The sequence below is a fragment of the Puntigrus tetrazona genome, chromosome 24, assembly GCF_018831695.1.
Source record: "Puntigrus tetrazona isolate hp1 chromosome 24, ASM1883169v1, whole genome shotgun sequence".
NCBI classification, from domain to species: domain Eukaryota; kingdom Metazoa; phylum Chordata; class Actinopteri; order Cypriniformes; family Cyprinidae; genus Puntigrus; species Puntigrus tetrazona.
The window spans coordinates 7,695,774-7,722,291 of record NC_056722.1 but is presented as its reverse complement, the minus strand read 5'-3'; the positions used below and the strand labels follow the sequence as shown (position 1 = coordinate 7,722,291).

The 26,518-nt window shown below is 38.3% G+C and overlaps 1 protein-coding gene across 1 annotated transcript in view; it reads left to right on the top strand.

Moving 5' to 3' along the window:
- pard3aa (par-3 family cell polarity regulator alpha, a) overlaps positions 1–26,518 on the top strand; it is a 445,337-nt gene that overhangs the window by 116,230 nt on the left and 302,589 nt on the right. Inside the window, 1 exon segment of the mRNA XM_043225637.1 lies at positions 9,712–9,895. Within this exon segment, the coding sequence (XP_043081572.1) occupies positions 9,712–9,895 (184 nt within the window).

The window sequence follows — 26,518 nt, the reverse complement described above, 5'->3', positions numbered from 1 at the left end:
GTTTCATAATATTACGGTTTACTTTATTTTTAATCAAATAAATGCAGCTCTGGTGAGTAGAAGAAGATGATAGTTAGGGCTAGAAATAAGTCACAGTGATCTAAATTGATTTCCATCACGATTTTTCATCATGCCGTTAAACAATTAAAGATGCAGTAGTAGTTTTTATTAAATTTTTTGGTCCAGTTATGAGCTATACATATTCTTTGTTGGTGTTTAAACTGGATTTGCTTGTATCTATTTATTGTTAGTATCTGTGTGTTTTTTTTTTGACAGTGAATTAATGAGTTGGACCACCTTGTGAACAAACGAACTGATACAAAATAGGAAATGCACAGTTTACAGACAGAAATATCAAGCTGTGCATGTGCATTACATATATATATGATGATGACAAGACTTTCATCGCATGTCCTCACTCTTAAAAATCGATGGCATGGTAGCTTCTTTGTGGAAGCATTCAGACAAAAAAACCGCACCTGAACTCTTAAGAGTGTGCTCTACACTTGAAAATATTGTTTTATTATGTATCTCGAGACAGCTACTTCCTTTTCCGTTCCAGCGGTTTTTGAACGCTTCCAATGTGACGTCCGCCGACTATCAGTTTTGCAGATCTAGCCGAAGCCCGTGTTCCCGTTCACACACGCTCCGTGTCAAACTGTCATGGGCGTTAGAGAGTCAGCGGCACACCGAGAGCCCATCAGCCTTCGGCGCGAGGCCGAGCGAACGGGTAATCTGCGCTCGCGTGTCAAGGACGGGCCCCGGCACACGCGCTCGGATGAGTAATAGCGCTGTAACTGGGGGGCCTGAGCCGTTTGAAGTACTCTTTCTTCCTCTTTTCCGTCTTCTTTCTCTCCCTCAGCAGCCGCCTCGTCCCTAGATGCTGATTTTAATTACTTTCCTCTTGGATTTTGTGCATATCCAATGAAGGATTGAAGGGCACATCTTCTGACAAGCACTTTTTTATATTAGTTCTTATAATGCCGCCGTTAGTACTCGGGAATACTAATACACACAATAGAGGGCCGTGTGTTGGACAGGAGACGTGGACGGCACGGTTTGAATGCGAATAAAGCGGAGGGAAGAAACGGGATGAGTGTATGCTGAGGAGCCGCTGTAGGCGAACTGATTTGATTTATTTCATTTCCTAAAGGCGCTTGGCACCAGTGACATCTGAAAGTGCTTTTGGAAACTATATTTAGACAGCAAGATAAATCGGGACGCTGAGCGAATCAATAGAGGATCATAAACGGGAGTTCAGTTAACTAAGAGAGAGTCTGTTGGCGCTCGTACGAGCAATTCATTTCATGTAAACAGAGTATCGTGTTATTAAAAACTTTTGGTGCCGGGATCGATGGGGCCCGGGCAGACAATTTAAGTGTTACTTTTGAACAGCCGTGCTAAATTCACTTGAAACTGGCTTGAAACGTTTCCGCGTTGTTGGTTATATCATCTTCCGATCGTGATGATGTGGACAACACAACAAAATACAAAACATTTTTCAAATAGAAAACGGTTCTTTTAGGTTGTAATATTTCACTAAATGATTGACTATAAGCATGTCCTGATTTTGCTGAGTCAGGACTTCCTTCTCAGTTCTTAACAAAAGACAACCTTACATAGAATTTCTACACAGTTTATTTTAAATACAACATATTTTAAAGATGCAGAAAGTCTAAATATTTTGTAGATCCCTGGAACAACATTTAAATCCAAAAATGTAGTCTTGACCATATTTCTACACCTACCCTTACCAATGAGTAATTTCTAAAATCTGACTTAAAACACAGATTGTAAGCCTATACTTTAAACTATAAACTGGTTCTTCAGATCTGATTGGTTAAGCACGATATTGTTCTTGACCTAGGAACATGCTGAAACTTTCTGCTTCTTTAAAATCTTTTGAATTTAAAATAAACTATGTATAAATTGTATTTAAGGTTGTTTTTTCAAGAACTAAGTTTTTATGTTTATTTTATATATTTTTATATTTATATATTTTACGTGTGTATTTATGAAAAAATATATAATTATATTAATAATTAAAATGTATTATTAAAATGTATTCTTTTTAATTATTTATTATTTATTTTTAGTGACTAATTGTTTGAGAATATTAACTATTTGATCGGTGAGGTTAACCAGTTTAGATGTTTTTATTTGTTTGTTCAAGTTTGACTTTTAATGGCTTAAATGTAATAAAGCGACCCTTTATTTTTAATGCCACTTTATGCAATTTGTTTCAAAGTAATAAACATGACTCAAACTTAAACAAATGAAGCAAACCCAGATTCAGATTTTATAGTTTAGAATTTCTGACAATGCTTGGCTCTGTTTCTAGACCGTTCTCACATGTAAAATCTTGCACATGTAAACATTCTATAGAAAAGGCATGCGCTTTTTTTTAATCTGAACTATTGTTAGCATGCACCACATAAAAACTCCATTTCCGCGTTTCTGTTAGCACTAGCAGCAGCTTTTTTCTTCTTTTGAACTCGTTTGAATGTCAGCATTGTGTTCAGCACTCCGAGCGTGATCCGTATGACATTATGAGCTCTACATCCCTGTGTAATTGTTAAGACTTTGTTTGTTGTTGACCCGACTTTCTCAAATCCTCACATCGCAGCGAAAGGTCTAACAAGGCTGAGGTCGTGCTGCGCTTCCCTTCTGGGCCGTATAAAAGTACCGCAGATGGCCCAGGGTTTATTTCATTAACACGGAGAAGGAGAGCAAAGCTTATTGGAATTTTTACATTCTGTCAGCACTGTGTAGGTAGCAGCAACACGGGCGTAAAACGCCGAATGAATTCATTTCCCCCGACTCGCGCAGCTCAAGAGAAACTTCAAAGGCTAGCGCTAAAAATCTCGGCCAAGTGGATTTGAAAGGATGAGTCTCTAATCTGTTTAAACTTTGCTTGCGCCGTGTATTTTCACACCGCCTTCCCCACCTCCTCAGCTAACTCGCTCTATTTTTCTTTTCATCATCACTTTCAGGTGCAAAAAGTACCTGTCTCACCATATCTGTGTCTCTGAGAATAGAGGTCAACAAACAGCGTCGGTTTTTAGTTTTGTCATCGGAATTAGGCTACATTTAGCTTTCAAGCGTTATCGCTCTGCCTCGTTTCCAGCTAATTTCAGCGCTATCTCGAAGTTCCCAACCAGGCACGGGAACGCAGTGAATGTTCCCCATGTGGCAGCGCTTTTGAAATATGTATTAAGGTGAGACACAAGGGGGATTTGGAGCGAGAGGGTTGGACTTATTGTCTGAATATTTGATGTTGTTAATGAGAAGCAGAACAGGTTTAAGCACTCAGCACGAGGAAGGCCCGGGCTACCGAAATAATGGATAGATAAAACGATGAAATATTCAAAGGCTGAAGTGTGATGAGAAAAGTTCAGTAAAGCGTGACGGAAACGGGCCCAAGCCTCGCCTCAAAGACCTTCAACTGAGACTTTTTTTGCGTGACCTTAAAGTTTCTGCTTCTGCCGACTCTGTCTCTTACGCAACAGCAGGAGCTATTCTAACGTGAGAGAAAAGCCGATTCTTGTTTGGAGTGTCACTGACGAATGGCGTCAGATAGTCGTTTGATGGATGTTTGATTTATGGAAGGAGTGAAGATAGCCAGAAGAATCTGTGGCTAAAATGAAATGGGACGGTACCTGGATGGTGTGTAACCTTTCAGAGGAGGAAAGTAAATGAAATATCAGTCCTTTATGGATGCCCTTGCAACTAAACGATGACAAATGCTCAGCATTACAGACAGAGAGAGGGAGACCAAGAGATATATTCCTTTCCTTGTTACCTGGTATATCTATATTTGTTTTGTCATGGCACCACAACATGGTGGTTTTTAGACCAATGGGAATAACGTGATATGCTTAGAAAGAAAGTACCATGCAAATGCCATGTTAATGGTATGACACACACACACACACACACACACACATATTATTTATTTATACAATTTTTGGTGCAAAAAAGATGCTTCAGAAAACAAGTTAGATATTAGATATTGATAATATTTAATTCTCTCTCTCTCTCTTTATATATATATATATATATATATATATATATATATATATATATATATATATATATATATATATAACAGTTTTCATTCATACTCTTATCCTTTAGAAAAGTGCTTTTGGAGAACTAAATGCTAGCTAAAAAAAATAAAAGAAGAGAGTGCATAATGGAAATAAACCTGTTGCAATATTCTGCGAACAACTAACACAATGCTTTTGGCAGAACAGTGCACACCATATGTTCTTTGATGACCCTTGATTTGAACTGAACTGCAATTCCCATTGACAATTTTCGATTAGAAGCCCATTAAATTAACCACCCTTGAAATCCTGGCGAGTCCAAAGCGCCTGGCGATGCTGTCAACCGATGGAGTTTAGGAGCTTGGCGCAAATTAATACGCGATTGCTTTGCGAGCAGATGTGTTTTGTTGTTTGTAACCGAATGTCATTCATGAGCTGGCCTCATTTTACACACTCAGTATGCTTTGCATTTTGTTGATTTTTCGAGGCTTTCAGACGCGAACTACTTCAAAACGGTCTCTGTTGCGCAATAGCTGCGTTACTGAAGCGTACTTAATTATTTCATTAAAAATCCCCTTTTTTTTACCGTCTTGGGAACGCAAATATATAAATATATATTTTTACTTTCATCCATAAATTCTGGTAAAATATTAATTAACTTTAACTGAGTTGCCAGAGGCCAAAAGCTTGAACTTTGCTTTACATCGAAGCTGCTCCTTTTCTGCCGTGTTTGTAGTTTGTTTACTTTATTTCACTTGCTTCAGATTTGTAGAGTCCAAAACATGTCTTTTTTTTTAGCCAGTGATGAGTTTTTTGCGCCGTAAGACTTTTTTTTTTTTATAGCCCAGAGGAGTTTAGTAGGGGTTTCACACAAATGATTCACTCGCATTAATCTCACAGCCTTGAGCTCCGTGTGGATTCACTTACAAAGTTAAAAAAAAAAAAAAACCCTGACAGCTGATGAAAGTTTGACCGCTCGTTTATCCGACCAGTTGGACGTTTCGCCGTGAGCCAGTCTATTGAGCCGCAGCGGCTAATCAAGTTGAGGTGACTTACTTTGAGCTTTCTCTGGTTGTGTGCGATACCACCGCCAGAGGCTCGGCCGGGCCGCTTTCATGATTCAGGCATAAAAATCCTTGCCATGCTCCCATTGAAATGTAGTTTGGAGGTGAGAATTTGATGAGGAATAAAACTTTATTAATCCCAAGCAGGTCTGCTCAGAGGAAATTGGCGGCTCGGGAGAGTCATTCGAAGGCCCGTGTCGTAATTGTAGGCGTCGCTGCAGGAATGTCTCGGTTTTATCTTGTTCGCTGTCATGGCTATTAAGGTCAAAATGACTCGTTCGATAGCAATTGAACGCCATCAGTCCTGCTCCAGAAAGCCTTTTGAAGTGCACGATGGTATTCTGCTTATGCTAATGTCTAGTTGTGGCCTTCTGATTCTTCCTATAGTTGCCGATCACAATGTCTTCGTCGATTATGGAAAGATCACACGATACCTTGACTGTCAGAAGTTAATGGAACAGATCCACACATCAGGGTCCTGCTGTAATCACCCGACACTTCCCACCGCGAAAGCCTCCAGATCAAAGGGGGAAGACATGAAAGGCATTGGGAAGATTCACCTCTCCTTGAGTTTTCCTCTTCCTGTTCACTCTAATAATGAATGGTTGACCCTGCAGCGTACGTTGGAGGACTTGTTAGCTGCGACTTCGGCTTTTGTGTGTATTTTAGCAATCCGTTTGTCCACAAGGTGGCAATGGTCACTCGGGAAATTGCTTTACAAATGAAAAACGAATAACGCGACAATAGCAATACACCACTGAAGACAGCAATAATGATAGACGGCCATGTTGAAGAGCACTTGCGTGAGGTGTTTCAGAGACGATGCAACTTTTAAAGACATTTTTATTGCTCGTGACCGGACAAAGGTGAAAAGTTGTAGCCGTGGACGCTTTTTAATAGCTGCTGCGCGAAGCTTTGAAACATTTGCAAATCATTTGATTCAAATCGGTGATTCAGAGCGTGTGTGAATCCACAGAAGACAGAAGTTGCTAAGTAATATCAGCAAATTTTCAACATTTTTCAAAAAGAAAGTGCGTCTAGGGGGCGATCATAGTAAGTTTGTGAACCAGCGTCTATGTGTTTTTTTTTTTTGTTTTTTTATACCTGATCTCAGATCAGTTTTATATATTTGTAGACATTTTAATGACACATTTGTTTATTAAAATTGAAGTTAATAGTCTCTTATTGGCCTGATTAACCTCCAAAATTATTCAAAATTGCATTTAATAGATGGCTTTCAGTAAAGCATTTGCAATTGCTTTGTTTTTATGTCTGTTTGACAATTTTTTTTAAAGCTTGTTGACTAGGAACGTCAAATGTGATTAGTAGTTTGTCAAAACTGTGATTAAAGTCACAATCGCGTGGTTGAAAAATAAATAATAATAACTGATCTTATTTTTTGTCTTGTTTCTAGTCAAAACATCTAAACATTCTTAAGTCAAGATACTTTTACTAGATAAGCAAAATGACTTAAAATATATGCCAGTGGGGTAAAAAAAAATATTCTTAAAACAAGAGTATTTTACTTACCCCACTGGCAGATATTTTTACTTGTTTTAAGCAAAATGCACTTAACATAGATTTTTGGCACTTGGAAACAAGAGTAAATATCTTGAGTCATTTTGCTTATCTAGTAAAAGCCTATTGATTTCTAGAAGCATCTAATTTCTAGATATTCTGACTGGAGACGAGACAAAAATACTAAGTAAGATAAGTAAGATGAGCCATTTTTACAGTGGGGAAAGCCGTATTGGTGTTTAATGTTCTGTTATGTTGAGGTTTATAAGGATTCCTGTTATGTTGCAGTTGCAGAGTAGAAATTGCTATCAAACTTTAAGATTGTACTGTTTGCGTAATTACCTTAAATGTGTTGAGTTGTGATAACATGTTAGGCTTTACTGTGTAGGGTATGAAAAACCACCTTTTAAAATACAAACAAATATAGTAATATGCATCAACATGATTATTATTCTGAATCCGCCAAAGAACTTTATGGTTTGTTACTGATGGATGTCACCTCACAGGGATTGGCTGTCGCCCAACGTTTTAGCCTAGCATTTATTTAAATTTCAGCATTTCTGGTTTCTTGTCGCAAATGTTTCTCACGAAAGCATGACACTGATCCGTCATCCCATATTTGTAACCATCATCATTAGCATTTCAAAACTGTGCAGACAAACAGTGTCTGTTTCTGGCAGGACACGTCCATTCTTATCTTCTTATGTCCATATACAGAAACAACAACTAAGGAAGGAAATTGAAGTATTGTATTGCAAATTTGTGATAGAGCAGAACTGAACTGGGCCTGTAGCACAAAAACAGCCCTTGAACAATTTGTGTACTTAAGATAACAGGCCCGTGGATGCTTTTAAAACCCTGCAATCTCTTCGCTTCAGACTGGAGCTGCTTTTCAGTGAAGGTCACATGAAACTTTACTTTACTGGCCCAATTCAGTCTTTCTTCATTTCGGTTTTGTTTATGCTTTTTTTCTGAAAGGATAAAGATGACAGACATGGATGTGAGGCAAATGCTGGACTTTTTTCTAGCAATAAAAATAACTGGAGGTTTAGACTGTTAAGTGGGTTTTGAGTTCTTACTACACAATAAAACTACAGAAATAGTCAAAATATGAAACTCTTCGGCCATTTTTAACACAGTGCCACTGGTCCAACCAGATTGAATGATCTATGCTAAGCTATGCTAAAAGCGCTATCGGATCGGCTGAATGGATTTCAAAACGGTAAAACTCAACTTAATAACTCTGAGGAAGATGGAGAATGAGCCTATTTCCAAAAAAGTGGAGTGTTCCTTTAACAGAAGAGTTTACAGATCTTTCTTTGTTCACCTAAAGCCACTCTACAGAAATGGACATGGGGACTTTTTTTTATCCTCTCAAAGCAGTATTTTTGTCATTTCCCCCCTGCAAGGACTCTTGATCCAGCAGAGAGCTGTAGCTGTCAGATAAAACTGCAGTTTGCTGGCCTTTTACGGAGCTTCAGTACATTTAGGCCTAAAGACAGGCCTCTCAAGTCCCCATAAATACTGTGTAATTTCTAAACAAATAGCCCATTTGATTACGAGTGCAGGCTGAAGTGACTGAAGTGAGCGGAGGCTCTCCAACTGAGGACTGTGTGCAGAAAACAATCGGGCCTCACAATTAAACAGACGTTCATGTAAACATCAAGAACTGTCATTCAAATACAGATGGGTGAAATATAGTACTGCTGAAGAGATTTGCGCAACTATTCAGATGCTAATTTTTTTGAGGATGATTTCCGGATGATATTTCATCCTATATTTTGGTACTTCTTTTTGAAATCACCGTTTAGTTCTTGCTCTTTCCCAAAACTATCTACGCAAAGAAACCCGTTTAGAGCCAAAAGAGGCTCTGTAAGGCGGTGTCTAGCGAGACGAGCAGTGGTCATAGTGATCGTCTTAAGGGCGTTTATTTGACATGCTTTGATTGGACCAAAGAAACAAATGAGAGGTCACTTTAAATTAGGCCGATCGTAAACCGTTTTAAAATGAGAGCACGAGAGAGAAAGACAGTAGAGAAAAGAATCTAACTGGGCTCCTGGTCCCAGTTCTGCCTGCTAGCGAGGAGTAAATAGACGGATGTGAACCACAGAGCACCAGCGTTTACAAATCAACAGACGCAAACTGCTTCACACAATAGCGTCTCTGTGTTGGCTTGCATGTGACTCGCTGGTTCCATTTATTCTGCTGGATGTGTGAAGCGCTAATGTCGGCAGAAATCAGGACAAAAGCTGATGAATTAACCTCCCTGCTAACTCCTCTATGCAATTTTCTGCTTTTTTTGCAGCATTATGCGGTGCAGGGGTGTGTGGCTCTGAACCATTTCCTCCGTAGCGCACGTGCTCGCCATTTAATGCATCTATTCTTTTCAAATGTATCATAGCATAAGTCGTAATTTCTCACTTTCTCTCAGAATAGGAGACCGATTTAGTCTGAAATGAGGTTAAATAAAAATAAACAGAGGTACATACATGACATGCGGCACAGAGAGAGCACAGAGTTACGAAATTAATGTTGATAGAGATGGTGTATGTTTCTTGATCACTAATTTTTTGGTTTGCAGACTTTGGTATTATAAATGGGAGCAAAACGTCAGATAAAAATAGTAAAAAAAAAGGATGAAACTGACACCAAATGGATTTTTTTTCCCCAAAGTGTTAATATCTTCTAAATATCTGCTTCTAAATCTGGGCTCTCAGTACAGTACGGTTTTAAAATCCTAACTGATTATGAAAGCACACACATAAGGAGAATCTTAGCAGATTATCTTGCCACAAATCTTAAACATGCACACACTACGAGATTTCAACATCGTGGCGCATCACGCACTAGCAGGTCATTATTAATATTTCAGTGATGTTTACATCAGCTAATGTGCTAGCAGCTTACTGGTCTCACAGAAAGTATATGTCAAGTTCTTCTACTAACCCTAAACCTGCCCTAACAATCCACTCTGTGGTTACAGAGTTACTAATAATTAGTAGAACGACTATCAAAATGAAGTGTACTTGCATTATGTTCCAAGTAGGGTATTTACATACTGTTTACATGTGTGTCTTCAGCTGGTGGCGGTGTACGAGGAGCAGGACCCTCATCATGGCGGAGACGGCACCAGCGCCAGCTCCACAGGCACCCAGAGTCCAGAGCTCTTCAGCGCGGGTGAGCTCAACTCCAGCAACCTGTCAGCCTTCCAGCCCTACCAGACCAGCAGTGAGATCGAGGTCACCCCGTCGGCCCTCAGGACCAGTGAGTCACCCACAATCCTCACCGAATGGGAGCTTACTCTGATTTCAGATTCTGCTGATTCTGATTGTTCAGAATATTAATTCAGATTTTTCGTAGCCGAATCTTCAGCTTTTTACATTTCTGTTTCTGATTTGTTTCTTCTGCTCACCAGTCTGCTGATTTTCGTTATGATTTTGAATCTACTGATGATGATTGTTTTGAGTCTTTAGATTTTAAAAGTATATGGCAGGTTGCTAGATTGAGTTCATTATGAATCTACTGATTCTGATTCGATGATTCAGAATGTCATTCTGCTGTTTTTGATTCTGATTTTGATTCTGAATCTACCGATTATCATTCTGCAGCTTCTCATTTTTGATCAGTCTTCGCTGATTTTTGATTTTGAATCTTTCAATATTATGATTTTGGTACAGATTCTGGTACAGATTTGGTACAGATTAGTACAGATTCTGATTTGTTTGCTCTATCAGTCTGCTGATTTTGATACTTTTTTCTAATCATCAGCTTTGAATCTACTAATTCAGATTGTTTGGAATATTTTAATTTTGAAAGTACTGATTCTGATTGTTCTCATTGCTGACTCAGATACTGATTTAATGATCCTGATTATGCCAAATCTGAATATTTGATCCTTGTAATGATCCGTGTACTGAATTGGACTCTTTTTGATTTCTTGACTACTATATGTCATTCTGAACCTGAATCTTCTGATTTTCGATCAGCCTAGTCTGCTGATTTTGATTTCTGAATGTAAATCTACTGATTCTGATTCTTTAAAACATCTGATTTTGGGTTTGCTCTGACTTTCTGCTGATTTTGATACTGACTTTGAACCTACTAATTCAGAGCTGAATTAGTTTTGATTTTGAAAGTATCTGATTGTGAGTCTGCTGATTTTAATACAGATTCTACTGATTATCATTTTTCCGAATCCAAATGTTCTGATTTTTAAAGCACTAATTCTCATTTGATCCTTCTAATGTGTACTGATTTTGAATCTACTTCTAAATCTTTTGAATCGACTGATTATAACTGTTCTTAATATTAATGTTCTGAATCAGATTGAAAGCGCTGATTCTTATTCTATCCTTTTTGTTTCTGATTTAAGACACACTTAGGCTGTTTTCATATTTCTTCTGTTTGTTTGCTGCGAGCCACCATCAGTAGTAAAAGTTGTGCACACTGTCCCGAATCTTTGCCTTGTCACAAATCAGCTTGTTTCTTTTTGAATCTGTAGTTCAGTCAGCGGTCTGCTGTCTGAGGAGCGGAGGTGTGCGGGTTGGAAGAGCACAGTGTGCGCTCTGTTAAAGTTGTGTTTGACGCTGGACGTATGGGGACTGACCTTGACAGGAAGGAGGGGTTGAGTGGGCAGCTGAAAGCGTCAAGGGAAGCGCTGCTGGAGAACAGCGAGACACACTCAGTCAGGTGTGGAGAGAAGAGAGGATACAGCTATGATTAACTGTGACAGCTCAGATTCGGCCTGATCCTCTCACACTCAAGAGTTCACATCGCACAGCCTCATTTGAATATATATTAGTTAGCTCTGATTTTGTGATTGAATGAAGAATAAAGCTTTGGAGAATGGGGATGTATTTTTCATTTTATGATGTGGTGTGCATAAAAACATGATGTTAGCGTAAAAGGAGTAATTGTGAACTGATCCGTGTGTTACTCGGTCCTGCTTGGCGTCTTTCTGGAGCACACACACTGATAGTACTACAGGTGAATGTGTTGCCATGTTAGCAAAGTCTTCTACTGTCTATTTGAACCAATGCTTTGACTTATTGTTGTACTTTATAATCTATAAAAGGAGGTTTGGAGTCGAGCTCACCCGTTTTGTGAATTCCCCAGCATTATGTGAATGCTGCTGGCAGGAATTGGATTCTTCCATATCTGTCTGTGTGTGTGTGTTTAAAAAAAAAAAAATGTGTACAACGCTACACCAGAATACACTGCAGATGATCCTGTGCACATTTTCCCATGTTGCTGTCTGTGTTGAGATTATTATCGTTGCTAAACAATAATATATTTAATATTAATTTGCACACTCATAACAGCAGTTGAATATAAGGCCACATACATTCACATCATGTTAGCTCAGAAGTAAAGGTGCACTCATGTGACACTGTACTTATTCGCGATCAAAAAAGTGCATTAAATCTGCTTTAAGGCATGTCGGTTAAGCATTAATTAATTCACGCGCTGTTCTGAGCCTGATTAGTGGACTAAGCTGTATTTCGCTTCTGATTCATCGTGCATTTAATACTGTCAAAAACACAGCTATAAACACAGTTATGTCCAAAATTAAAGTGAACTGATGCGTGCAGCTCTTAAAGCGACAGAAGTAAACAAAGAAATCCTCTTGTCAAGACGAGGACAATGGAAGCAATCAAAACGATCAAAAGAGCAATGATATGAAGTCTCAGGAAAGCAGTAGGCCTACAAGTAGTTTTTTTTTTAATTTATATAACGAATAAATCTTATTTACAAAGATTTTTATACTCGCCCATTTTAGATTTGGCCTAAATGTCTGCCATTCTTTTTCATTTAATATTTTGTTTCCTTGAAAGGCCTTTTTCTCTACAATAGGGAGATTTGTGATTCTTAGGCAACATGCGAAGTAGTAAAACTAACATGACTAACAAAACATAGGATGAGATTTTTGTCATAGCGCATTTTCACTTTTTGTTTTTTGCAACATTAAAGTAGACACTTTACTTGCATTCAAAATGCATTCTATGTATATAACATCTTGTCTTTGACCTATATATAAGTTTATATAAGAACATTCACATAGTTTTAGTCGATACTGACAAAAACAAACCCACTTGCTGTGCTCCAAAACATATCGAGCTGCCAACCAAAACAGTATTTTCATGCAGTCCAAACACCAAGGCTGCTCCGCGCTCATGTATCATTCACCTCGGCCTGAACGGACTCGGTACGGATCCTTCAATCCCAGAATGCATCGCAACAAACAACAAAATAGTTCTATTACCTTCAGTGCATAAAGTCTCAGTGTGGTGGTCTTAACCAATTAAGGACTTTTTTGTGATGGATTTGATGTGAAAATTATTTTTTCGGAATACATGTGAGGAGCGTTTTTATTTATTTATTTATTTTTAACAATTTATTTATTGGTTTCGGGTCTGTGCTCATCAAGAGATAAGCTTAAAATTGGTATGAACCTACAGTTTAACAGAACATGTATTTTTAAAATCTGTTTTAATTATTGTTTTACCTTTATTAGTCAATTTTACGTTTGCATTATGATTTAAGAATTGCATTTACACAAATACAAATACTTTTTATAGTTTATGAGCCTATTACATCGCACTTCAGCTTTCCATTCACCGTGACTAGACTACGGTTATGAGATGTTCTGTTTGAGAGAGTTTGCCCTCAGCGACAAGCTTGATTACGGATAGCCAGCTCTCTTCATCAGTCTTTCTCTCTGTCTTATATTGACGATAGATAAATATTGAGAGTCTGTCTTGATGACTCCCTCCCCCAATCCAAAAAAAAATTGTGTCAGGTCCTCAGGAGAACGGAGATGAGCGTATCACTCCAGCAATAGCACAAAATCACAGCTGCGGTGCTTGAGTTTGGCCGTCGAAGCATATAATCACAGACATTCAGAGTTTTCGTCTTCGCGAATTTGCATTGATTGTTCTTCTTCGACGTAAGAGAAGAGGGAACGAGAACTCTTCCCCTACGTTTGATTATTTAAAAAAAAAAAAAACTAAAAATCTTTCAGCAGAGGTCAGGGCAACTAATAATTGGATTGGTGATGAGATGTAAATTATGGTAATGAATGTAATTTGCTTGTAATTATACAGAATCAGGCGTCCGTCTGACTCGCCTGACACCGAAGCGCAATCTCGCGAAAAGTCGAGGAAAGAAAGAAAACTTTAAAGCGTCACGGCACCGTGTTGAATCTTAATGACGGCGCTCCATTGGTCTGATTTATTTTGGGTGCAGTCGGAGCGCCGGTTGGTATTTCTGAAGTGTTTGTAGTGTGTAGGGAGATGCGGGGGACGTCCCCGGTGGGCTCTCATTAGCAGGGGAGTGCGCTGTGCTCAGGTGCTCTGGCCTGGGGCTCGGTCTGGATCTCTTTAGCTTAGCTTCAGTGAATCTCCACGGCAGCCCCCGTGTCTTTCTCACCAGCGCCTTCGCTCATTACCGAGCCTCCTCCTTCTCTCGCACGCCGCGTCCCATCATGCACTCGGGCAGACCGCTTTTTAGTTGTTTGTTGCTTGCGTAGCCATCTCGCATCCCGCTTGCTGAAAGGAACGGTTCACAGCAAATTTACAATTCTGTCACCTCCGCGTTCGTTATGATGTTATTTATTATGAGAAGTCCAAAGAAAACGTTGCGTGAGATGTTCATATTGATGAACTGCAAGCGATGAAAAATAATAGGCGTGTTATGTGATATCACTCCAGCTTTTACTTCTAACCAAATATATATAGCGTATAATAAAACGGGGCAAAATTTAAGATTTTAACACTCACATTTTCTCTGAAAGTATCATTTTACATCAGTTTGTAATACACTACCATTCAAAAGCACTGTTTTTTATTGTACTTTTTATTATACAAAATACAGTAAAATAGCAATGCTCTGCCATATGGTTTCAATTTTAATATTTTATTCAAGTATTGTTGCTATTAGTATATTTTACATTTTAAGTCATTTTTGGCATGTGAAGCTGAATTGCTGATTTGTCGGTGAAGAAACTTTTATGTTTATGTCTATTAAACTGTTGAAAACAGTTGTGCTGCTTAATATTTTTGTTGAAACCGTATTTTTTAATTTAAATGATTGCGCAGAAAATTGAAAAGAGCATCATTTATCTGAAATATACTGAATATTTTGTAACAATGTTAAAGCCTTAACTCTCGCTTTTGATAAATCGACGCATAATTGCTAAATAAAATAATCTTATTAACCTTAAACGGCGAACAGTGGTGTATTTTCAAAGGTCAAAGGCCAAATACCGTCGGTTTTTGATAGGTTGTGACAAAGTTAGTGAACTTGGTTTTTGTTTTGCTATGTTTTGTATGGAAAAGAGCAGCACAGACACTCCATGAAATAACTAGTTTGTGTCAGGCACAGAATCTGTATTTTTAAGAGCCCCCCTTCTGGTTCATCCCACCGGAATAAACACCAGGTAGAAAGCATGGTAAAATAGAGCAGTTTTGAAAAAGAGCGTACAGTAAATGACCCTCCTGGTCTGCGGCGCCCCGCTGTTTTGTAATAAAACCTCAGAGATGTTGTTTTTTTTTTATGTTTGTCCGTTGCTATATTTCCCCAGAGACGATCCACAGGGAGGTTCCAGCCTGTCGGCCGCTGCAATCTCGTGAAGGGTAGGGGATATAAATGCAGTGATGGCTAACAGGGGCTTCCCTGCGTGTGCAGCATCACGCCGATGACACGCCGGATCCTCAGCCATTAGGAGATTGCCTGCGGGGAAAAGTGCAGACACCTGCGGGCAGGCCAGCATTTATATAATCAATTTGTTTTGTGGCTGGCCGCTGGGACACGTCCCTCGCTCGCTTCCTCTCGCTGTGGTCTGGTAGAAGTCATTAGGAGGACATGAACACTCCACACAATGCCATTATTATTAATGAAAGACTAGCGTTTCACATTCTAGCAGGATGTTGGCATTATCTGAAGACATTGTCAGTAGTTCATGTCGTGATCCTGGGGTGTCGTGCGCTATTAGGATGTTGCTTTATGGTTGCTGATGTGGTCTGAGCGGGTGCACGGGTTAGTAAAAACCAAAGTATACTTTGCAGTGTCTGTGCAGCATCATTTTTGAGTTGCAATACTTCTTTACAAATAAAAAAAAAAATGCATTAGCTGGTTTTATTTCGGGTTTGACCAGCTGCCTTTAACAATGCGGGTCAAATTGATCCAGTAACATCACAATATTAATAGAAACTTTGTACACAAACACATCGAAGAGCCCACACTGCAGGATCCTAGATCAGAAAATGACATTAATAAACATATAATTATCAACTGTATGATTATTTTATAGCAATACCATTTTTATTTATTTATTTGTTTTTTTTATAGATTTATTTACAGTTCATTTTAATGAACTGTAATAACCTTGGCGTGTACTGCTAATGCATGCCTAATTTCACCACTTTCCACTCTCTCTCTCTGAACCTCACTCTCTTCTTTGTTGTTTTGCTCCAAAAGGTTTTGACATCATCTTTCTTTCTTTAATAACAAGAGCAGAATCAGTGCACCGATACGCATGGCTGAACGTGTCTGATTGCCCATCTGTTTTGTGTTTTGCTTTTTTGCCATTGTGAAAGTTTCTCCCTAAAGATCCAACCATCACGTCTCTTCATGCTAATCAGGCTAGCCCTCAAGCATGCCAAACGGACCTCCGACCTGACGCCGAAATGCCCCGAAACCACCCCGCTAAAATCAAGCTGCTTGCCCGTGGCATCTCACAAAGTGACTTTTTGCTCTTTGTCATTGAAGTGCCTTTTTGGGAGCGCGTCGGAGCAGTGGTTTATTAGCTGTGTGTCATCTCTTCATCACGCCACCCTGCTCCATTAGTGACGCTAACAAATGAATGCACAGGGAGCGACGGAGACCCGGTTTAGCCTTGACACTGGAGTGGGCGGAAAGCTTACCTAATTCAAACTATTAGTCACAGAATTGTAAAACTGCCACAGTTTAATCTAAAGCTTATTATGGCTGATAGTTGTAAGCATTTATACTGTAAAACAGGGAAAACAGTTATTAATGAGGTGTGGCGAAAATATCCTTTGGGGACAAGTTTGTTTGATTTTTTTGGGTGCCATACCGGTATCACAACAGTATCAGATTGCAATCTGTACCGTGGTGCTTTGATCTCTTGTTTTTTTCTCTCTATAGGGTAATTGATTTTTACAGATAACTTTAAAGACAGACTCAGTGTGAGCTCAGAGGCAATCATTTTGCATTATTTCAACTTAGTTTTGAAATAGTCACGGTTAACAGTGGGATTCCTGCTGAAAACCACATTACCCATAAGGCTGCAGAGGACATCCACCAATCAGAATCGCAGTGAGCAAAAAGCTCCGCCCACTTCTATAAAGCATCAAGGTTTCCCCGTGCTCTCAAAACGCTTGCACATTTGCATATTTATGATTATTTTGCGAAAAACGTGAATGTTTTACATATATAAAGTACGCCTAAGCACGTCCGACGTTTTTCTTTAAAATTGGCGTTTCTTTCTGACTACTACGTGCAAGTTTTTATGTGAGCACTGGGACTTCTGAATGGATTGAGGCTGGAATTGAGCAGATTTGAGGTGAAAATGCTTATATACAACGTGCGAATCATTATCTCATTGAAAGTTCATCTCATTATCTTAGAACGGATAGTTGAATATTTCACTTTTTTAACTATGTGATTCACTTTCCCGTTCTTTCCCTCACTAAAACCGTTGAGTACCTTTGTCTTTCGTCCGCTTTTTTAAAATGCATTGCTTCCAATCAAAGTGTGCACTGTTGTGATTCTCCTTATAGCTGGTTGGTTTGATGGAGACTTTATGAAAATTACTTCCAGAACCGCTGCCCCTGAAAACAGCAGCTGTTACACTACTAAAAGTGCAATGTAAATAAATTTGCCTCGACTAGCAAACACCCTCGCGATGACCCAGATAGTTGATTTATGCACAGGTAAACAGCGTGGGTCACATTTTTCCGCTATGATTATTCTTGAAGCTGTGGTCAGATCCAGCGCTGTTTTCTGCTCTAACCTTGCAAACACTCTCGACGTTTTCATTGATCTTTTCTCTTGCGCTCCAAACTTCGATCGGGGTATCGTTGCGTGTTTCCACCTCCGGCTTCTCCTTCCCCTCGTCCTCGTCAGCGCTAGCGTGCTAAGTCAACTCCCGCAGTCTGTTAACCACCTGGCTCAGCTCTTCAGCGGAGACACGTGCTGGATCATTAGCAATGTCACCCAGTCATCTGCATTCATCGGGCACGGTGCTTTTCAAGCCCTTAATTCAAAGGCTGACTACAAAGCGACGTTCACTTCAGTGGGATCAACTTTGTGAATGCAAACTAAGGCGGGATCGCTTTCGTTCTGCCGATTCCCATGGTGCTGTCAGAATAAAACACCCACATAATTTGTGCTTGTGTGTTGAGAAAAACACGCACAAGCGTCAGAAGTCAAAACTCTGGAGTTCATTAGAGTTTATAGTGAACATGTCTCCTCCGCTCTTTGAAAGTTTTCTACATATTTAGTCTTTTTTTCTAGTCGTATGAGGGTCAGAACCGGGGATCGGCTTAATCAGACTCTCATTAATCTGCTAATGATCTGTGATTAGATTGCGGTACACTCCGTTCTCTATTCAGCCTCGCTCGGATATGCATCACAGGAAATTGACTCTGCCAGTTCCCAAACTTTGTTTCCGTCTCTCTGTGCTTTTGAATGCAAGTCCTGCCATTAAAATGACATATTAGCCTCTTAACACATTCAGATTAAATGGAAATGGTCCGTGTCCAAGTCTGAATTCGGGCAGCCGCATCTCTTAAGGTGTTTTGAGATATTGCTGAGAGCAGAAAGTGTTCTGCTTTCCTCTAGAACCTTTTCTCAACTCCAAGGACACTGTCCTCAACGATATAAAGTTTACAAACAGGGATTTTTTAAAACACACAATTTCTACCTGATCAAACATTGTAGAGCTTAGTATAAAATTTATACCTACATAAAATGTACAGAATTAAAATTCATATAACATCTGCCATTATAATATCATTTTATTTATATGACTTTCTTGCTCTAGATAACACACTCATACAGTATAATTATTCAAAGCAGTAACTGAGTAATTAAATCCATACATACATAATTTAAGTGAATGAAAATAAGAAATATCTTGAATTATTTGGTTTATTTTAATATTTGTAGCTGATGTTTTCTGTTCAAGGCATCTTAAAATAAACTAGACTATATTTTAGTATAATGTATATATTATTATTATTATTTAATATTTATTACATTATATTATAATACACTTTTTGGGTGCATATTTTATACTTGTCATTTGTATTTATATTTAAAAAAATGTTTTTATTATTTTATTTTAAATGTTCATGCAAATGTTTATACATTTTTTTAAACAATTTTTAAACAATTATTATTACTATATTTTTAAAAATGTTATTGCGTAAAAAGAAAGTTTATTAGTTAAAAGTTTTAGTTATTTTAGTTCTGAATTTTAAACTAAATGACAATGAAAAATGCTTCCTTCTCCTGAACAATGTTTCTTTTAGAGTAATGTTTTTTTTAAAAAAAAGTATTTTGTGACTACATGTGGAGAGAATATAACTTTAACAGTAGGCCCAGTTGTGTTTTCTGAAGTCCAGCTCTCCTGATTCCATACCAAGTCTTCTTTCACCAAAGATCTTGATTTCCGTCAAGCTCCCCGACAAAGCATCCTCCGGAGTATTAGCGTGGGCTAGCAGTCACATATCAATTCTTGTCTTGTCAAGTGTTAGTAAATTGGAGAGTTGATTTGCATGCGTGGTTGAGTCTGGGCGGCCGTAGCCTCGGGCTCATCCTGGCATCACCGAGTCTCAGGAATGGTGTTTTTGGATTCATGTCTGGAGGCTGTGTTTCCCTCGCTAACCACACGCCACCTACGCCAAGCCGGGAAACAATGAGGGCCGCTGGGATGTCACGCGTTCGAAGCACAACACCGCGTCGAATAAAGGCACATATTCACGTTTGAGAAGAGCGGGACTCATCGACCTTGCGTTTGAAAAATGTCTCGCTAATTGAAACGCTCTATCTCTCGCAAACTAAGTTGACAGCCAGAGAGGGAGAAATGGAGAGAGTTGAGACTCAACCCACGTATTGTCAGCCTCATAAGATGAAGCAGCCTCTGCAGATGAGAAAGTCCATATGGATCTCGCTGGAATTTCCTGGGAGTCGATGTCTTGCCCGGGAAGCTCTTAAGTGCTGTTTGTTTTAGACTTCTCGCTAACCCTCCCGTTTTATTATAGCACTCTATCATAGGTGAACTCAGCCTATGGCCAGATCTTTACTGATACGTTTAAGAAAAAAAAACAATGGGGCCAGCGGATCATTAAGGCGAGTGCTTTTTTTGGCCCTCGAATCGTTGCTTTGATCTCGAGGAAACGTTTTCCCTCGCCCATTCTGCGGTTATTGTTTTTGTCGATGTACTCGCTGCATGGGAAAGATGAATTGATTTCGACAACGCTCATAGTTTTGACAAGTCACGCTGCTTAAGTTTCTCCTTTGCTGAAAGCGGGAGAACGTAATACTGCAATCTGGCAGAAATTTGTGTCTGTCAGTTGAAATAATGTATGAAGAGGAACTCCTCTGCAAACACAATGTATTTAGTTTTGTGTTGATTTAAGGCTTTTCCCCCTCGCCGTCGCTCTCCGAGGAGCGGGGATGTATTTGCCACTAGCGTTTACTTTAGCGAATGAGGAAAATATTGTCTTTTTCAGCTTCTGAAGTTCTTTTGTGGGAAGTTTTAGTCATGATTTTTGATGCTGGAAGACGTGGTTGGAATAAAAGTAGCGTTTCGTTTAGTGAATGAAGTGTGACAGACTCTGCGGTTCTTCTCGAAGATCATGTGCGTTATGGATGCAGTTGGTATTTTAGTGAATGTGAACTGTAATTTATAATTATCTATTTTAAAGTCAATTATGGGGCATTATATTGTTCCTATATATTCAGGTATTTCTAACAAAACACAGATCCCTCTTAAAAATAAAGGGCTTTTCACAGCAGTGCAATAGAAGAACCATTTGGTTTTCCCCCAGAGTAAACAGGTAATAAGTTATACGTGAAAAAACGACTTATCGGAAAGATATTTTATTATTAAAAAAATAACTGTAGACTTCAGGGTTCCAAGAGAAGAACCTTTCAGTGAACAGTTCTTAAAAAAAACAATGTTTTTTTTGTTTAAAGAGTTTTTTGAAGATCTATGAACTATGAAGATCATTTTGTTCAATGGAAAGTTTCATGGATATTAAAGGTTACACAACAGGACTATTCAAATAACAAACAGTTTTTATTTATTTATTTATTTTTATTTAGCTTTAATAATTAATATAGATGCTTTTAACATTTTCGCTTTTAAACTTTCCGCTCCACTTGCCTGCTAGACTTTCATCTCTGCTAACATGTTTCTCAAACGTTTTTTACATTAGTGAGTCCAAGTGAATATATTTTGTATTCTTTATATGCTTTCCGTAGACAGTATGTTTAAAAATAAATGTTAATAATTCAATCTTGAATATTGCTTCAGTCAGCTGCCCTCTTTTATGATTTCACGCTAAATGGTGACATATTCCCATCATACAGTGTTTCTCATTTTCCCTTTTCACCGGCGGGGCTCTTTCATGCTCCAAATACTGGCTAAAATATTATTTGCAATAGAAACTTTGAGAGTGTAATCTCAGAACAGACTGAAACATTATCTCCTTCCAAATGACAACATCTGCTCATTAAATTAACGTCTGCGTGTCTGAACCTAACATTTGTCTTTGTTATTCGTACCCTTCCTCTGTGGATTTTGGTTTTGTCAGCAGTAGTTGGGTTTTCCCGCCTCTCCCTCTTTCGTTGTTTCTCCGTTCCCCTCAGTGCATCCAAACATGTGACTAGCACGGAGGAGAAGGGATTATTTAATTCGCTCTTCAGTTCAATAAGTAATCAGACCACAAGGACGGAGCCCATGGTCAAAGTAAAAGTAGAGCTGTGAAAGTTACGGATGGACTGTGTTGAAGACAACATCATTATTTGATGCACTTGTTGGTAATATTGTGGGAAAAGTGAAGCCTGTGGTTTTTCTTCTTGTTTAATGATGTTTCTGTCACAGATAAACAGTTGCACCCACTTTTCCAGGCCCTTTCACCCCATAATTCTTCACCTTCATCTGGTTGTTCTCAGCTTACGAGCTGGTTTCTGCACCACTGGCGTCTCATCGTCTTTTCTCTGCAACTTTTCTTTTTCAATGACCTTACTGGGGTTGTGTGGACTGTTAGATAATGTTAATCAAATTAGAGTTCATTGCAAAATGACAAATTAGAGATTAGCTACATTTATTTGAGATTATAGTTCTACAGTTTACATTATATAATATTTTAATATTTTAGATATTTCATTAAATTACACATTTCCGTAATGTTAACCAAATCTTAATTCTGAAATATTGTATTATTTGTATTTTTCTCTTTTTGCACTTTAGTTAAAATAAATTGAAAATAATTTTAAATTGAAATAAGTCTCCTAAATACATCTAGGCTGCATTTATTTAATATGAAATACAGCTAACTAATTCATTTTAAAAACTGGTACACGACACCTATACGTTTAATTATCTAATCAATTCCTCGTTCATTTCCTACATGTTATTTTTCTTTACTGAATGTCTGTTTTCACTTCCGGACTTGTTCCGTATGTTCCGTCCAGGTCACTGTAGCGTTGAGGGAATGCTTCCATGTTATTTACATTATAGGAGCAGTGCTTTATATAGCTGAGCAGAACTGTTTGTTTAGCTGATGAGCGCTCCTCCAGGGACCGCTCTCATTCCTCTCCTCCAGACTGCCGGTGACACTGGGGTGTTGAGTTAATTGCTCTCTCTCGTGCTACTCTGATTGTTGTCCCCAGCATGTGGGAAACGTCGACCCAGATGAGTCAGGATTCATTTCATGAAAGCCAGGCTTGACTTTCCAGACCTTTTCCCTATCCCTTTCATTCCATACGTAGACTTTCCACTTTATTCTTGTTTATCTGATGGTTATATCTGTCCATGACTCCATGCCTCCTTCTTTGGTTTTCTCATCCAGAAAATCCAGACGTCTGGAAGCAGTAGCTCCAGCAGACACGTTACAGTTGCTGTTCTCCTCAGATCCTCCCAGCATTGCTTAGCGTAGTTAACATTTGTGCTGCGTGTTTGTCGCCCTTCAGAGAGCCAAAGAAAGCATTGCTTTTTTTGTATGACTGTACCGAAGGTATATGCTGATTTATGTCCAACTTTGATTTAGTAAGCTTTATAAAACATATCTTAGACATGAAGACGTCTTTTGATATTAGAATTAATTTAGATTTGTGTAATTGTTTATTTGTAATGGGAATGTGATCCTGGATTTCTGGGTCTGTTTAGACCTCCAGCTTTACAAACTTTGTACCAAACACTTACTACTTGTACGATAAAGAAATGATTTTGTACAATAACACTAAAGCCTTGGGCTCCAAATAATACATTTTTCTAGTGTTGCACCAATAATAAAATTCAATTTGATACAGATAAGGCAATATTTTTATTTGATGGCAATAATCATTAAATAGCTGAAATTGTATTAGAATAAAAAAAAAAAATCAACTACAACAACAACAATACAACAAAAACAATAAAAATAATAATAATAAAAATAATAATAATTAATAATTTTAAATGTTACAAAATGAGTTTAATATGTATATTATTATTATATTATTATTATATTATTATTATTATGTATATATATATATATATATATATATATATATATATATATATATATATATATATATATATATATATATATATATATATATATATATATATATATGAGCATTCTATTTGCTACATTATAGTATCATAGAGTATGATATAGCTCAGACTAGGAGAAAGACAAAAAAAAAACAATTACATTTTACAATAATATTTGTTTTTTCATTAGTTAACAGTATTAGTTAACATAAACATACTTCTACAACATTTATTAATCTTAGTAAATGCTAATAGCATTTACTAATGCATTTTTAAAATCACTTTTAACTTGTTAACATTAAGCAATGCACTGTTAGCTAACTAACAATGAATGACTGTATTTATCTGAACTAACATTAACAAAGATCAATAAATACTGTTATTGGCGGTTTTCTGAATATTTAGATTTTTTTTTGATTACAGATTTTTAACATAGTTGTACCTCAGCCAAATATTATCCTGTTCTAACAATCCATGCATCAATGAAAAGCTTATTACAGACATAAATCTGACCCTAATGTGGCCCCTGTGTCACTTTTATGAACAAATACAGGGTCAATGTTAATGGCTCCAGCAGCTTCACAAACAAATTGAAAATTAAAAGGTGAATTGTGCAGATGCTTCAGTATTCTTCTGTGTCCTCCAATCTGCTTATCTGCCACATTCATGCTTTTTTTCACTCTTTATTCCTTATCGCCGATTTCAACCGGCTTTCTACAGCCTGAAACCTTTCAAGTTCCACCATGTCGAACCGCACGGACACTGCCGAGACGCACTGCTCCCTCACTCAAGCAGGACACTCATTCTTTCTCTACATATGCCTCAGAATCCTCCCAGCATGTCCCCTACAGTCCCAAGAGAGAAAAACTCACCTCAAAACCCAACCTCATTGAGATCTACTCAAGATTAGCCGCTTCTAAACTTCCCGATCAGCGGGCGACAGTCGTCTGAGGCCTCTTCCCTTTTGAACCAATTCCACGATATTCTTTTTGAACAGTTTCCAGGCTATTTTCCCCAACTTGAAAGCTACAAGTAACCTCCTTCAGGAAGACTTTTTGTACCCTGGTGGCAAATGCAAATGTAGGTTGAGATATAGTTGAAAGAGGTCCCTGTCTATAAACCTCCAGAGATATCAATATGGATGCTCTGGTGACACTTGACTCTTTAAAAAGAGTTCCAGCAAAGGCATTATTATTTCATATTTTATTAACTCAACCCCTTCAATTAAACTCCTCAGCCTGCTAACCGTTCACACGCTGGTCAGTCCTTGAAACATAGAATATTTATCCATCAAAAAACCAAGGTCGTATTTGTGATATCCAAAGAAATCCGTAAAATGATGGTTGCTTTGGCCAGTCATTCCATATGCAGCATATAAAAGGCAACAGAATGGGGAAAAAAAAGATGAAGCCTCGGCCTACCTGTTTCAGCTCATCACTGCCTTCTTGTCCACAGCCTTATCAGTATTCCTCAGCATTCCCCGTCCTCTCCATTACCCACTACTGGCAGCCAGTCAGGGACACTTTCCTTTGGCAGGTAACTGGCCTGCAAGGACAAAATGGACACACGGGCAATTTAAATGATTGGAAGCAGTAAGTAATATATTAGAGAGCTCTGTGTTTGAAAAGTCAGAAGTAAATCGCATGTTATTAGTGCCAACTCAGCGAAGTGGAAAACACAAGGTTTATAGAGGAACGAGTTAAAGTTGGAGACGATATTGTAGACGTCTTACAATGCAAAAAATAACATATCTCTATGCCTTATCGAGAGAGTGCCATCTCGTCTATTTTGTAAATTGTAAATTGTGGCTTTGTGTGGAGAAACCAGTAAATATTGTTTCTTAATTACGGACTAATCTCCACCACTGCATGGCCTTCAATGAGAGGCGATGGATTAGAGATGTAAATATGATGTCTGAGAGAGCCTCCCTGGTGAGTTTAACCCCATCTTTGGTGTCTAGCTTGTTTGCGGGCCCCTCTATTCATAATCCTCCATGGAGAGCTGAAATTGGTCCTTGGTCTCATTAGAGGCCCTGGCCATACCCCTAACACACCTGAGATCGATGGGTACAGGCCTTTAAGTGGTCGTCTTGGTTATTAAACGCAGAGGAAGCCAATTTCTGGTGGAGGAAAGCTAATCCGATCACACATTAGGAGCCCATATTGGCTGGAGTGGCGCGAGAAAGGGATAAAACGGGGTCGTGTGTCCTCTGTGTGTACTCACTAGATGGGCTGTTCGACAAAAGCAATATTGTGAGAGCAGCATCACATGCTTTCTGCAATCCATGCCCTCATTGTTTAAAAATATGCAGAAATATTCTCATATTAAAATATGCAGAGATATTTTAAACTCATGTGATTTCCACCCCGAGTATCATTTGTTTGAGAAAGTTTCTGGATGCTTCGGATGGTTTGCATATTGAACTGAAATACAAAGTTTTGGCTTAAGACAGAGATGTTTTTGTCTTTGCATGTGAAGAGCGAAGACTGATTTAGCAGGAAATCATGAGTAAGCGGGGAAAAGGAAAAGTATTTATCCAAATTAGTATAATAATGCAACATGTTGCAGACGAGCATGTGGTTTGATTCCCTTCAAAGATTTTGTGATTAGGCTCTTAACAAAATCAAACAAGAATATGAGCACATGAGCTACCACCTGCTCCCTGAATATATTCAAAGAAATCCGCTGCTTAAAATCGCATATTTGTTCAAATTAGAAACGTAGGGATAGTTAAAAAAGGAAAACCAAATATCGGGCTGAAAAATGTGAAGTTCCACATGGATTCGTTCAGGCCCGATCACCAACATGATTTGACATATTTGTTGTTAAACCACTTTCCACAGACATCTTTTGGTTTCTCTTGTACTTTTGCACAGATTCCTGACATTGCTGATCAGATGCGATCTGGCTGTATTCAACAACCATGTCGCATTCAATAAAACATTGTTTTTGATTTTGTTTCTTGCTTCTCTGAAAGCCCCATTAGTTCCAGCTCCCATTATCTGCAATCCGCATGTCGCTTCTTGTTATTGCTTGTTTGACGTTAGTAATACGTAATGTAATTTTACAGAGACTGAAACGATGTATTTAGATGT